The sequence below is a fragment of the Orcinus orca genome, chromosome 19 (genome assembly GCF_937001465.1).
Source record: "Orcinus orca chromosome 19, mOrcOrc1.1, whole genome shotgun sequence".
Taxonomy (NCBI): Eukaryota; Metazoa; Chordata; class Mammalia; order Artiodactyla; family Delphinidae; genus Orcinus; species Orcinus orca.
The window spans coordinates 19,741,730-19,755,628 of record NC_064577.1 but is presented as its reverse complement, the minus strand read 5'-3'; the positions used below and the strand labels follow the sequence as shown (position 1 = coordinate 19,755,628).

General features: G+C 56.8%; 1 protein-coding gene across 9 annotated transcripts; it reads right to left on the bottom strand.

Moving 5' to 3' along the window:
- Positions 1–81: 81 nt before the first annotated feature.
- ATPAF2 (ATP synthase mitochondrial F1 complex assembly factor 2) lies at positions 82–13,803 on the bottom strand. Of its 9 annotated transcripts, none has more exons than XM_049702001.1 (9): positions 13,389–13,723; positions 7,733–7,780; positions 7,346–7,491; positions 6,253–6,350; positions 4,768–4,848; positions 3,134–3,246; positions 2,674–2,789; positions 1,145–1,278; positions 82–744 (listed from the first exon to the last, which is right to left on the bottom strand). In XM_049702001.1, the coding sequence occupies exons 1-9, from the start codon at positions 13,519–13,521 to the stop codon at positions 654–656; spliced, it is 960 nt and encodes a 319-aa protein (XP_049557958.1). In that variant the 5' UTR covers positions 13,522–13,723; the 3' UTR covers positions 82–653. The 9 variants fall into 9 exon arrangements, with proteins under 9 accessions (XP_049557958.1, XP_049557959.1, XP_049557961.1 ...); XM_049702002.1 differs by having other exon boundaries at positions 7,733–7,777; positions 13,389–13,721; XM_049702004.1 differs by lacking the exon at positions 2,674–2,789 and having other exon boundaries at positions 13,389–13,752.
- Between the last annotated feature and the right edge of the window lie 96 nt (positions 13,804–13,899).

Genomic DNA, 13,899 nt, shown 5'->3' with positions numbered 1-13,899 from the left:
CCGCCCCTCCGCGGGGCCCAGGGCAGACCCTTCCCCAGGTACAGCTCCCAGCACAGCCTGGGGGCCCGGCAGCCCACCTTGGCGGAGGCTGCAGGAACCCAAGGACCCTCCACAGCTGAGAGCACAGCTGGGCGTCACCCGTGAGGTGGGGATGTGACAGTACCCCTGGCGAGCACACTCAGGGTGCGAGGTGGGGGCCTGCGGGGAGCTGGCCAGTGCCCCCGGCATGGGGGAGAGCAAGGCCTGGCAGCTCCGAGGCCTTTGTGCCCCAAACTCACACACTCTTCCTGCTCCCTGACCTGGGCCCAGGCACCCAGAGACCCCACCTGCAGTCTGGAGCCCTGTGAGTGGCCCTGTTAGGAGGACCTTGGGATCCCTGAGCAGGTCACGTGCACATCAGGTGGCCTCGCCCAGGCTTTTATCCCAGAAACAACGAACACCGTTTACTTTGTTTTTTAAAATATATATTTTAAAATTTATTTATATATTTTTTTGGCTGTGTTGGGTCTTTGTTGCTGTGCGCGGGCTTTCTCTAGTTGTGGCGAGCAGGGCTACTCTTTGTTGTGGTGCGTGGGCTTCTCATTGCCATGGCTTCTCTTGTTGCGGAGCATGGGCTCTAGGTGCGAGGGCTCAGTAGTTGTGGCTCGCAGGCTCTAGAGCGTAGACTCAGTAGTTGTGGCGCACGGGCTTAGTTGCTCCGTGGCATGTGGGATCTTCCCGGACCAGGGCTCGAACCCATGTCCCCTGCATTGGCAGGCGGATTCGTAACCACTGCGCCACCAGGGAAACCCTACTTTTTATTTTTAAGAGTAAATCATTTTTGCTAAAACAGTAGGAACAAACAAGCAGAAACAGATGGCTCGGACCAAGAGGGACTCAGTTTTAAAAGACTGTTTGATTAAAAACCGGAAAACAAAGCCTTGGGGCTAAGGGCCACTGAGAGCTCCCCAGTGGGAGGGTCCGGCCCAGCAGCACGTGCCCTGTGGGTGGGCAGGGTGGCCTCGGGGACCACGGGAGGAGCAACGAGTGGAGGCTCCACGCGTTTCGAGGCAAAGAATCGTTCAATATAATCACTCGTACCCACGCCCCCTGCCTCGGCCCAAGCTGGCCTCCACCAGCCGCGTGGCTTGGGGCCCGGCCTCACCCCTGCAGCAGCTTGTGCTTGACGGCCGAGCTCTCGGAGCAGAGTTGCACGAAGAGGGCGCCGGCGGCCGTGCGCGCCCGCAGGTCCCGCAGCTCGTAGTCGTGGGCCCACTCGACGTTGCCCCACTTCTGGATCTGAGGGGAGGACGGGACAGGCCACTGGGTGACTGGCCAGAGCCACGACGTCCCATAGCTGAGGAGAGTCGGCTCTGATCCCACCCGAACATGAGAGACACGCAGGGGGAGCGACAGGTGAGAAAACGCGGTGGGGGGGCGGGCAGAGCAGGCACCGTGCTCACGGGTACGGCCACACGTGCATCTCCCCCAGGGGCCTGACCTTCCCACGGGGAGGCTGGCGTGAGGCAGTCTGCAAAGTGTCACCCTCCATGAGCTGCCTCGCTGGGCAGGGCTGTAAGTGCCCCGGTGGGGGCGGGGGGATGAATAAGCCAGCCAGGGCCACAAGGTCACTGCAGCTGGGCTCCTGGGGGAGGCCGGGACAGCAGAGGCCGGCATGTCTGTACTGGGCAGGGCTGCAGACTCTCTCTCCAGGAGGAGCCCTGTCCTGAGCATGGCTGTCAGTGCGACTCCAGCCCACCCTGTGGGCCCCTCCCTGGCCAGGGGCCCAGAGGCGTGGGCCCCCCACCCAGGAACTCGAGATCTACCTGCATTTCAGGTGGCCCAGAACATATGAAGGGCGTTTTATACTCTCAGAGAACTGTTTTGCGGTGGGTGGAATGTGAGGTTCAGGGAACGATGGCCCCGCTCGGACCCCGCAGCCAAAAGTAGAGCCCGGACTGGAAACCAGGCTTCCTGGCTGCCGCCTCCAGGCCCAGATCACCCTCTTCCCATCCAACCCTTTCTCACACCAGACAGTAGCCGGCCTCTCACAACACAGAAGCAGTTTCATCCCCTGGCATTTTCCTGAACGATGACTAGACGAACTTGGGAAATACTGTCATTACAAAAGGGTTTTCATCATGCTAGGAGCCAATTTGTAACAGCAGTTAACCTTCTGAGGCTGGAGAAATGACAAGGGCACTGCAGAGAACACCATCATTCTGAGTTAAAAAACGCAAACGGCAGTGCAGCAAAGCCTTATTAATTCTGAGCCCCCTGAACCAAACGTGCACGAGCAGCAGCCCCGAGGGCCCGCCGTGCGCACGTCCGGGTGTGCAGGCTCAGCCTCCTTCTAGAAGCACCCACGTGGCCCCTGCTCATCTTGAGGGGCCCAGCCTGCAGCTGTGCCTGAACCGGCCTGAACCTCCACCCACAGAGGAGGGCTCCAAGACCCGCCTCTGGCATCATCTCAGGGGGCGCCCACGCCTCGGATTCCTCCTGTGCAAGATGGGAAACGAGCCCTCACCCGACACGGTGCTGAGAAGAGGCGGCGAGGCGGTGAGGGAGGGCTGAGCAGCACCGCCGTGGTTTGCTACCATTGTGACGCGACACCTCTATGGGCCTTAGCGTCCGGGCTCCGCGTGTACACGGCGGGGTGCCCTTCGGGGAGTCTGCCTTGGGGCTGGGCCTCACCTGGAAGGCCTCCTCCAGGCGCGACAGCAGCACAGCCTGCTCCACCGTCAGGTGCAAGTCGATCAGGCCCAAGGTCAGCACCATGGACTTGAGCTGGCTCACCACAAACTCAATCCCTGCAGGGACACAGCCAGGTCAGGATCTGAGGCCCCCATCCCACACAGGGCAGTCGCCAGGCGGGGGACAGAGCCTTCGCCACACTTCTCAAGGAGCGCTCTGCTCTCCCTCAGGGATCCCTGCTCTGCTCCTGCCTGGGGCGGGCCCCGGCCCATCAAAGCGAGCACTCCACCCCGTGACCCGAGCCAGGCCAGGGAGACCTGAATGGAGATTCCTGAAGAGGGGAGAGCCACGTCCCCCAGGAAGGGTGTGAAACTGCTGGCCCGTGGAACAGGGGACAGGTTAGCATGACAGCCCTCCACCCCCAGCCCGTCCTCCCTGGCCGACAGGAAGCACCACGTACCTTGTAGGGCCCACATGTTGTAAGAGGCCAGGTGGCTGACCAGCACCTCCCGAGTCCGGGCTGGGATGCTGGGCCCCATGATGCTGGTGGAGGAGCCGATCTTCACGCCGTATCTAAAAGGAAGAGGCTGCATGTCTGTCTGTCCTGCTGTGCAGCCCAGCTTCTGCCCAGAAGCAGAGCCCCAGCCTGCTGAGCACATGTGTGCCCCTTCAGGGGCCCGCTGGGAATACGGACAGCACCTGCCGCTGCAGTCCGTAGCCTCCTGACCTAGTAACCTCTGTCACCAAGAGCAGAGGGCAAGAAACAGCTCTGGATGGAGACACAGCTGGCAAGTCAGGAAGCACGGGGTCACTTACAGCTCCTGAGATTCGAATTCATTGGCCTGAACGTCCATCAGAACTATGGGCTGCCTGTGTTTCAAACCTTTGCAGAAAAGTCCTCACATATGAGCCATAAAAGTCTTCTTTTAAATATTGTTTTCTTTACAATAGTTGTGTATGTCCCGTATCAGGCAATCATTTTTTCACACATTTATTAAGCCTCTACCATACACAAGGCACTGTTTTTAGTCTGGGACACAAGCTAGCTTCAAGAACGATACATTTTCAAGAACAATCTTAACTACATAAAATGCAGGAAAAAACAATGGAATAAAAGCAATTTTTGTAATTTCCTCTCACATATCACTGATTTTCCCCATTGCTTTAGAAACAGTCTTTCCGAAATTTCCAATAGTACAAATGGAACACAGGAAGTGGCCACGTTTTCCTGTAATCTGCTACGTGTGAGAAATTTCAACTGCCACAAAAAGCTGACAATTCTGTACCACAGCAAAGGCCTGCAGGCACCAAACTACTGCTCCATTTCACTGGACTCCAAAATGGCATCGCATCTTTGCGGTTCTCACGTGGCATCTAGTCGTTCAGTTTTATCTGACCCTTCAGCACACTGGCTATGCCTCTTACTACAAAACCCAAGGATGCCGACACATCGTGGGTGCTCTGTAAACGTGTACAGATAAAAAACGCTATGCCAAAACCACTCCATGTACGCACACTTACAAAATACCGTGGTCAAGGGAGCACAGGGTCAGAGCCCGTTGCGAATCCCCTGGGAATGAAATGAAACTGAATCAACTGTGCCATATCAATGGCCTGTTCAATTCCGCACAAGAGTCTTCCTGCTAAGGAAAAGCACTGGGCATCATCAATCCCTGGAAACCTCCCACCCACAGGTTCACCTGTCCAGACTTTTCTCCATGTGTCAGGATCACACACGCTGCTTTGTGACTGTGTATACGACTGCACAGCAACTGTGACAACGAGCAGGGCGGTATCTGCCAATGCGAGCATTCAGTGTGTGCCAAGCAGGGTGCATCACTTCGCGTACACCTCCCGACACCCTGGGAGGTAGGGATTATGAGCCCCACTCACAAACAAGGGAGCTCAGAGAGATCAAGTCACTAGCCCAAGGTCACACAGCCAATGGGGGAAGAAGCACTGAACAGCATTTTCCCCCAAGGTGGCCCTGTCCTGAGTCCCCTGGGTGCTCTGAACTCAGAACGCTGACCAGCTCAGGGCCTCGGCTGTCCAGCATGGCCTGGACCATGGCCTGCCCAGCGCTGAGCGGCTCACCTCCTCTCGGCCCAGCCTATGACTGGGTCCCACTCGTTCCTCTGCAGCTCCACCAGCGTCTCTGGTTCTTCCACCCTGCAGCTAATTCAGTGCAAAAGCACCTCCATTAATAAAAAAAGTACAATTCTTTCATCCAGCGACAGACACAGATACACAAAACGCAACAGCAGACCTCTCCACCCCCTACCCCCGCCCCCAAGCCTTTCCCCTAAAGCAGTGGTTCTCAAAGTGTGGCCCAGGGCTCACCCTGGACCTTGCTGGAAATGCACATCCTCAGGCCCCGCCCTCTGGGGGTGGACCAGCAACCTGCAGCTTCACAAGCCCTCCAGGGGTTCTGCGTAAGTTTGACTTTGAGACCCACTGTCCCGAACACCCCCAGTTATCGACAGGTCACTGCCTGCAGTGCTGCCCTGGTGCTGCCCTCAACACTAACACTGTCCCCAGACCCACACCCCCTTGGTCCCAGGATGCTGCGCCAGAAGCTCAGTCACTCGTCCTGCCTGCCAGCCCCTCCCAAGAGGCGGCACCCCGGCCACGGGCCAGCTGCCTGTCTGCCCACGTGCCTCCCAGCCACAGATGCGGCCGCCAGCGGCCCTGCCCGGCACCACCGATGCCAGGCCACACCACTGTTCTGACCGAGAGACAGAGATGAGGTCAGCTGAGGGGAGCTGAGCTGCAAGGCCTCCTGGGACAGAAGCCTTGGGGGTGCCGGGGAGGCCAGGCTGGTGTGAGCAGAAGTGGCAGGGAGGTCACGAGGGTGCGGGGAGGCGGCTGCCCAGGGGAGAGGAGTGGCCCCCAGGGCAGAGAGGGCTCCCACCCGCATCTGCTCTCAGTACTGGGATGGTCTCCAAGAAAACCCCCTTCTCTGAGCTGGGCTGGAAGGGTGCTCTTCCCTGTAACCAAACGGTCCCTAATGCAAACCGCGCGGACTTTCCACCAGCAGTGCCAGCGGCCTCTGCAGGGACACCTCTGTCCCCTCGCCCCAGTGCCGATTTCACGTGCCATCCTGGAGGTACCCGGGTGTCGGAGCATTCGGGCGGCAGACATGGGGCTGCTCAATTGTTCCTTCCACTTCCTGTCAACATCCCCAACCCACCCGTGAGAGAACCCGGGCGCAGGGAGGATGCAGACGAGGAGGCCGGCCGCTGGATGCCAAGGTTGGGCCATCCGTGACCCAGCGGACAAGTGAGGAGCAGGCGACCTACATGAGAACGTGCGGTGGCCGGACATGACCCCCTGGGTCCTGGAGCCTGAGAGAGCTGCAGAGGCCACCAGCCTATCCCGCCCCAGGCCAGGGGACAGCTGCTGGCTGTGGGAGAGGGCCGGCCCGACGCTGGGGCAGCCCGTGCCCTCCCGCCTGGGGTCTGCAGAGCAGCTGACTGCTGAGGAGGTAAGGGCCTGCCCTCTCCTCCACTGAGAAGGCTCCAGGCAAACAGCCTGAGGAACTCGCTCAGGCCCCAGGGAGGCTGCCCGCACGTCCATTACCAGACGGTGTCAGTGTCCAGGAACTTTGCGGCTGCCCAGATGAGCTGGTCCTTGTCTCGCTGGGTCGGGTTGTCTAGAGACGTGTTGCACAGTGTGGTCTGGATCAAAGGCAGAGAGAGAGCCCGTCAGCACAGCCAGTCCCGAGGACACTGCCCAGGCCCCAGGAACAATGAACTCCCCCAAGGTCTCAGTCTCTGTACTACCAGGCTCTGCAGTGTTTAATTCAATCCTCACCACAACCCTTTCCAGGAGGTACTATCACTGTAACCATTACAGAGACGTGGGAAGCCAGGCCCAGGGAGATCAGGTCCAGCGAAGGCGACGTGGAGGCATTCCTGGATCCGGCTGAGAAGCTCACCCGCCAACTCCCCAACGCCTCAGAAAGCAGGGGACAAGCCAGCCAACCCAGGGGCAGGACAGTTTTTCCAGATCTGCCTTGTGGCCCACAGGCTGCTGAGCTACCCGAAGGCTCCGTCTGCAGCCCGTGTCCCCTGTTCCCTGGACACTCCAGGGGAGCTGGCACGCGGGCAGAGAGGCTGAGAAGCCTGCCTGGGGCTTGGGTCCATGTGCCGGGAAGCACAGACTCTCGACGCATCGTCTGGTCCCATCCTGACCACCACCCACTTTTCAGGGTGGGGACCTTGCCCGAGGGGCGGCAAGTTGCCCAAGGTGACCGAGTGGGCCTCTCCCCCAGCTGCTCCTCTAGGGCCTCAGGGAGGCCAGCTTCTCAGGGAGGGTCTGCACCGCCACCAACCCTGCTGAGTGCGAACTGAGCTGAGGCCAGGCTGGCTACGTGCTGCTGAGATGGACAGCAGGCGTGACCAGCATGTCCCTGACCAGCACATGACCCAGACCATCACAGACCCTCAGAGCCGACAAAGCAAAGGAACGGCTGCCCCAGAGGGAAATAAGAGAGCTGGCGGCCAGGGAAGGATTGTGTCCCGAGACCCAGGGAGGAACCAGGCCCTGGGGGTGGGGGTGGGGTGGGTGCCCACAGCCTCAGGGCCTTATCGAAATCGGGAGAGGATCCCTAATTCTGCCCGGTGCCCCACGAAGCCCGTGGCAGCCTCGGGCACGGGCTGCGACCTATTACCAGGTGCATGGTGTATGTCTTGATGGTGTCCTGCTGAGAGTCCCACTCAGTGGCCACAGCGACAGCCAGGGCCTCGCTGGGGACGGTGAAGAGCTTGGCTTGGGGAGTCCTCAGCTTCCTGTGGTCCAGATTGATCTCAAAGCCAGCTTGAAAGAACAGATGAAAACCTCTCAGGGGTTAATAAGCAGAATGGAGTGACCACCCCTATATTTAGCTACTTGATTCGGTGCAAAGACGCCCCGAGATCCTTCTGGGGGGTGGGTGGCTTACAGAAACACACCCGACGAGAGCGCCAAGGTCAAGCTCACCGAGGAGCTGGCTGGAGGTGAAAAGTGTTTCCACCCGTTCACAGAAACAAAAGAGGCAGTGAAAATTCCAGACACTCACCTTCACCCTGTGTGATGCTGACATTCCGATAGAACCTCTTCCTTTCTGCTGGGAAGATTTTTCAAAAGCGCAGTTTAAAATGCTGTGGAGACTCAGGAGGAGCCTGTACCACCACTGCTGATTCTGACTGACCACCCCGACTTCCACACAGCACCCAAGGGTCTCCCCACTCCACATGGATCAGTGGCTTCTGAGTAAGAAGCTAGGGGCAGCAGCCCCGCCGACACGAGACTGGAGGCCCCTGCATCTGTCTGGAGGCCTCGGTCGGGGTGCCCAGACGATGTCCAGCATGTTCTCCAGTGCCTGGCTGGGCAGCAAGTCCAAAGCCTGACCAGGCAGGAAGTGGGGGGTGGGGGGATCTGAAGGCTGACTCATCCCTGGGGGAGGGACCCACCCTGCCGGTACGGCACAGCATTCTACCACACGCCCCACACGGCCATGGGAAATGGGCCCAAGAGACCTGGCGGTCAAAGAAAGGATGGAGCAGAGACTGACGGCACAGGCTGAACCTCCCAAAGCTGCCGGGACAGCGATGTCTCCCACGAGGGGGTCTTCTTACCTCTGCCCCCCTCCTCTGTCCTGGCCAATTCCACCTCTGTGCTGATCAGAGGCCGGCCAGGTGGGTTCAGGGCTGCGCTGAGGGGAGGGCAAACTCCAGTCCTGGAGCAAACTTGGTGACGACTAACCCCCTTCCAGGGCAGGACTCAAAGCTACCCTGCCCTCGAGGCACGCACTGTCTCGTGGGTAGACGGACACTAAACCCAAGAAGACTCATCTCTTCTGGGCCAAAGGAAGACCTCCAAGCAGCCAGATGGCACCTGAGAGCTGCAGAAGAGCAGGGCAGGCCCAACCGTGCTGATGGCTTTCAGAGTGTGTGTGTGTGTCTGTGTGTGTGTGTGTCTGTGTGTGTGTCTGTGTGCCCACGATGGCTGCAGAGGCCCACATCTGGGGAGGAGGTGGAGGGAGGAGGCCAGCAGGTCCCAGCGAGGAGGGTGGGGGAGCCAAGTAGGGGGTTCACACAGGCAACGAGACCAGGATCTGGAAAATTCACTTGACGGGATCCATGCTCCCCAACAATGTCAAAAGATGGAGGTTTTCTCCCTGGACCCTCCAAGGTCTTGGGTCTCATAAGACAAGTCGTGAGATTAGGAGCCTGTGAAGCACCCACATCCTCAGTGACAGAGGGCGAGCTACCAGCAACGGAAACCCCATCCTTACAGGCAGGAGACAGGCTAGTCTTGCAGGATCACACAGAACAGGTCTATTTTGAGTACGAATCACTCCCTTTACAGAACGTCTGTTTCTGTAGCAAAACCACACTTGGTGCCTTTTAAGTGACAATTTTAAGGACTATGTAGATACAAAGAAATGGGTATGTGAAAAAGCATTGAATTTTAAAAGCTGCCTCAAGAAACCAGCCTATATAAGTGGGAACATTAACAAGCTGCTCCTGTGAAGAGTGCTGAACTGGAAATCAATGTCCACTGGCTCCCTTTCTCCTGCGAGGCTGCTTCAATACGTATAAAGAAACAGGCGATTTTCTGTGTCACTTCCCCAGACACTCCTCCTCCTGTCCCAGGCTTCACAGACCAGTGAGTGATCCTTCTACCAGCCTCAATTTCCGGGCTGGCCTTTGCTTTGGAAAGACTCAAAGCCTCAGAACTGCAACCACCACGGTGCACCAGGAACAGAGGACGTGCCTTCCCAGAGCTGCCTCAATACCTTTCTCTTTCTAAACAGTGCCACCTGGCGGGCCTTAAGCCTTAAAGTTAGATTCTGACTCGGGGTCCCTCTACCCATAATCCTGGGGCGGCTGTGACAGAGCGTTTTCAAGTTTCAGAATTCTTCGGGCCAGCTATATAAAGAACTCTTGCAATTCAATAATAAAAAGACAAATAACCCAACTAAGAAATGGTCAAAGGATCTGAATAGACATTTCTCCAAAGAAAATGTACAAGTGTCCAAAAAGCACACGAAAAGATGTTTGACATCATTCATCATCAGGGGAATGCAAAGCAAAGCCCCGAGACACCACTTCACACCCACTAGGATGGCTATGACCAAAAAGACAGATGTTGGGAAGGAGGATGAGAAACTGGGACCTTCATACATTGCTGGTGGAAATGCCACCTTGGAAAGCAGGGTGGCAGTTCCTCAGAAAGTTAGGTACCATTTGATCCAGCAATTCTACTCTTAGATACCTGCCTGTGAGAAACGAAAACATATGCCCACACAAAAACCTGTACTCAAGTGTTTACAGAGGCATTCAGAACACCAAAAGATGGAAACCACCCAAACGTTCACCAATGGATGACTGCATAAATAAGACATGGTGTGTCCCTACAATGGAATGTTATCAGCTGTGAGAGAGAATGGAGTACTGACACATGTTACCCCTGGGATAAACCTTGAAAACATGCTGAATGAAAAAAAGCCAGTCCAAAAAAACCACATTCCATTTATATGAAATATCCAAACTAGGGAAATCTACAGACACAGAGAATAAAGCAGTGGCTGTCTAGGCCTGGAGGGATTGAGGGGGTACTCGGAGAGCGGTAGCTAAAGGGTACAGGGATTCTTTGGGGTGATAAGAATGTTCTAGAATCGATGGCTGCACAATCCCTTGGAGTATACTAAAAACCACTGAGTTGTACACTTTAAGTGAGTGAACTGTAAGTGCGTCACATCTCGATAAAGCTGTTAAAAAATCCTTCAACGCACCTCTTTTCCAAATCGCTCTAGCATCCAGAGCAGGGGCTGGCACACTTCTGCCGAGAGCCAAATAAAGTATTTCAGGCTTTGCAGGCCATCCAGTCTCTGTGCAGCCAGCCAACCCTGCACTGTGGTGAAAGCAGCCCTAGATGCATGTCAGTGAATGAGCAGGGCTGGGTTCCAATAAACCTTTATTAACAAAAACAGGTGGCAGGCCGGCCTCCTTATCTACAGCATCTGCCTCCACCCAGCACAAGCAGCCTCTGAAGACGGGGCAGAGACTGAGAAGCTAAACCACTTGTGCAGGCGACAGACAACTTGTAAACAGAGGAGACCCCCAGCCTTGCCCTCACCGGTGTCCTCAGCTGGACAGGCAGCCTCTCCGAACACCTTCCCCTCTAAGCGGCTGACGGCTCCAACGGCTGGTACGGGGCTGGACGCCACACAGCCCGGTGACCCTCTCCTAACCCCCTCCTCGCCTTCCAACAACCTTCAATGGCACAGCTGTCCCTAAGGAGCCAAGTTCAATCTACTTGCCTCTCCAAGTCTTCACGGAGAAGCCACCACTTGGGTTTAACCTTCCACTCCTCCAAAGACGCACCGACGCTCAGGTCGGAAAAGCAGAGCGCTCAGGTCGGTGCGAGACGCTCCGTCCCACTGCTCAGCACTCTTTCACCCACTCTTATCTTCCTCCACGTTTGACTACCTACCAAGAGCCGAAGCTAGCAAGTCTGCAGTAGAAAGGAACAGGGGCAGGTCAGTGCCACCATGACGGCAAGTGGCACCCACCAACTGGATGAACCCTCTGATTGAGGAAACTTAAGGGAATTCCTGAACGTGTCCCCTTCGCTCGTGTGCTGCCTCCCTGGGGTGCTGTAAAGGAAAAACAACGCTCCCGTTTTCCTTTACACACTCACACAGATACTATGCTCCAAACGTGGAGGGGGGGCGGTTAGGGTTAGGGATCCCTACCGATCGGATACCACTGATCAACTGAGACACCAGCTGAGTGTCCTACAATTGACTCAATTCTGACACGACCCGCCTGGAGACAGCACTGGATCCCATAGATTAAGGACTCAGTCTTACAAGAGTTATGTCCTGCATGATAGCTTGCTAGAGCAGTTGACGGAACTTAGGAGAACAGTTTACTTACTAGAGTACCAGTTTACTACAAAAGGATACAACTCGGGGACAGGCAAATGGAGGAGATGCATGGGGCACGGTATGGAGGAAAGGGTGCCGAATTTCCATGCTCTCTCTGGGCACCCTCCCTGCATCTCCACGTGTTCCCCAACCTTGAAGCTCTCCAAACCCCATAGTTCAGGGGTTTTATGGAGGCTTCATTACACAGGCATGATTAAATCACAGGTAATTAGTGATCAACCTCCATTCAATCTCCAGTCCCTCTCCCTTTCCCAGAGGTCAGCGGGGTGGGGCTGAAACTTCCAACCCTCTAATCAAGTGTGTTTGGTTCCCCTGGCAATCAGCCGCCATCCTTAGGGGCTTTCCCTAAGGAAAAAGTCACCTTGTTAACATACACTCAGGTGTGGTTGAAAGGGGCTTGTTATGAGTAATAAGACCCTCCTTTCACCTTTATCACTCTGGAGCTCTTTTAGGACAGAAGACCGACTATTTTAACAAAAGATTCTCCCATAACTCTCATTACTTAGTAAGCTACAAAGGTTTTAGGAGACGTATGCCAGTACAAGAAAATGACCAAATGTGTACATTTCTTATCATAAATCACACGGTCACAGATGCCCTTCCTTCTTCCCCTTTACTGGCTCTTCATGGATCACCTCCAGGCCCTTCACCTGGGCCCTGACAGGTGAGATCTCTGCTCCCTGCTACATCCATTCCTCTTCCCTATTTGTATAAAATTATGGAACAGAAGGGCTCTCAGAGACAACCTAGCCCTTCAACTCACAGACGAAAATGATGTCCAAACGAAGCAGTCACATGCCTAAGATCACACAGCTCCTGGTTCAGCAGCATCAGACCCCAGGTATGTGCTTCTGCCACGATGCCAAGCTGCCTGTGGAGCTCTAGATTTCCTAAAGCAGGCAGTGTCACAGCGAGCTCCCTCACCCGCTGCCACCTCTGGACGTGTTCCAGCCGCCCACGTTCCACCCTCCCTGCTCCTCTACACCGAGCTCCTTCTCGTCTGTCAAGACTCAGCTTAAATGTCCTTTCACCCAAGACCCTTTCTAGACCCTCAAAACCCCCAAGGTGGGAATAGGTGCTTCTTTGTACCTTCCTCACGCAGGATATAGGCTATTGTTTAACCAGGGTGTTATAACCTTCTGCACTCGACACTGAACATCACCTAGGTAGAGGCTACGTCTCTCTTGAAGACAACGGTGCCTCCCGCCCTCAGCACATCAACACTGAGTGACTGGAAGGAGAGCTTTACTATCTTCACTCAAAGGAGTCACTCCCACTCTTACCCCTAAAACCTCTCCCCAGAAGCAACGAAAGAGCCACTACCTTCTCCTAAGCCTCATCTGAGTTGGAAGGGGAGGAAGAGGCACGGGGTGTTAACTCCTTAGCAGATGGCAAGGGTCGTGGGAAGGCAGTAGGAGGAAGGGTCAGGACAGCTGCGGAGACAGCAGCCGGGATGAAAGACTGAAAGCCCGGGCTCCAGGTCCCTTCGGTGCCGGGTCGCGGGGACACAGAAAGCAGCCCGGCAGACCGGCCTTTACCCCGCAAACCTCTCAGAGTTTGCTCTTCTCCCTTGGGGCAATCCCGACCCAGAACCCGAATTTCCCCGCCTGAAAACAAGGATGACTTCTGCTTTCCTAACGGAAGAGAAAAAAGCCACACGTGCTAAAGAAAACGACGCGCGTGCGCCCTGGGGCGGTCCCTGCTCTTGCCGGGGCTTCCCTTCCGACCTGTGACCCTGTACGGCCAACTCAGCCTGCTCCGCCCTGGCCTCCCTCACCTGCTGGGGGCGCGTAGGCCCGGGCGTGGGCCGGGAGTTTTGGCCCGGGCCCCCTGGAGGCGGTGAGGCCACCCCGGGGGCAGTTCAGGAGGTGGCGACCCCCGCCCCGCAGCCGGAGGCAGCTCCTCCACATCGCGCGGGGGCCTGGGAGAACGAACGCGCGAGATCTGAGCGCGGGGAACACTGAGCGGAGGGACCGCACGCTGCGCACTCGGGCCGCACGAAGCTTCTCACCGGCGACCGGAACTTCTCACCGGCCGCCGGCATCCTCAGCCTCCCTGGGCGCCGCCATGTTGCGCACGACACTCGCGGCGCGCCGTCGCCGCGCGCCTCAGCGCACGCCGCAGCCAATCAGTATCACAAACGCCCAGGCCCCGCCCCCGCGCCGCGCCTCGGGAAGAAGACTACAAGTCCCAGAGGGCCTCGGTGCCCGCCACGTGCTGTCTCCGCCCGCCAATAGGCAGAAGCGCCGCGCTAGCCTGCTCCCGCCCCCCGGCGCGCCGGAGCCAAT

Excerpts from the sequence above, each read along its gene's own strand:
- ATPAF2 (XM_033422697.2), bottom strand. The coding sequence starts at position 13,521 with ATGTGGAGGAGCTGCCTCCGGCTGCGGGGCGGGGGTCGCCACCTCCTG. Across the intron at positions 7,492-7,732 it reads CAGCATCACACAGGGTGAAG|CTGGCTTTGAGATCAATCTG; the intron begins GTGAGTGTCTGG and ends TGTTCTTTCAAG. Across the intron at positions 3,247-4,767 it reads ATAGGCTGGGCCGAGAGGAG|ATACGGCGTGAAGATCGGCT; the intron begins GTGAGCCGCTCA and ends TCTTCCTTTTAG.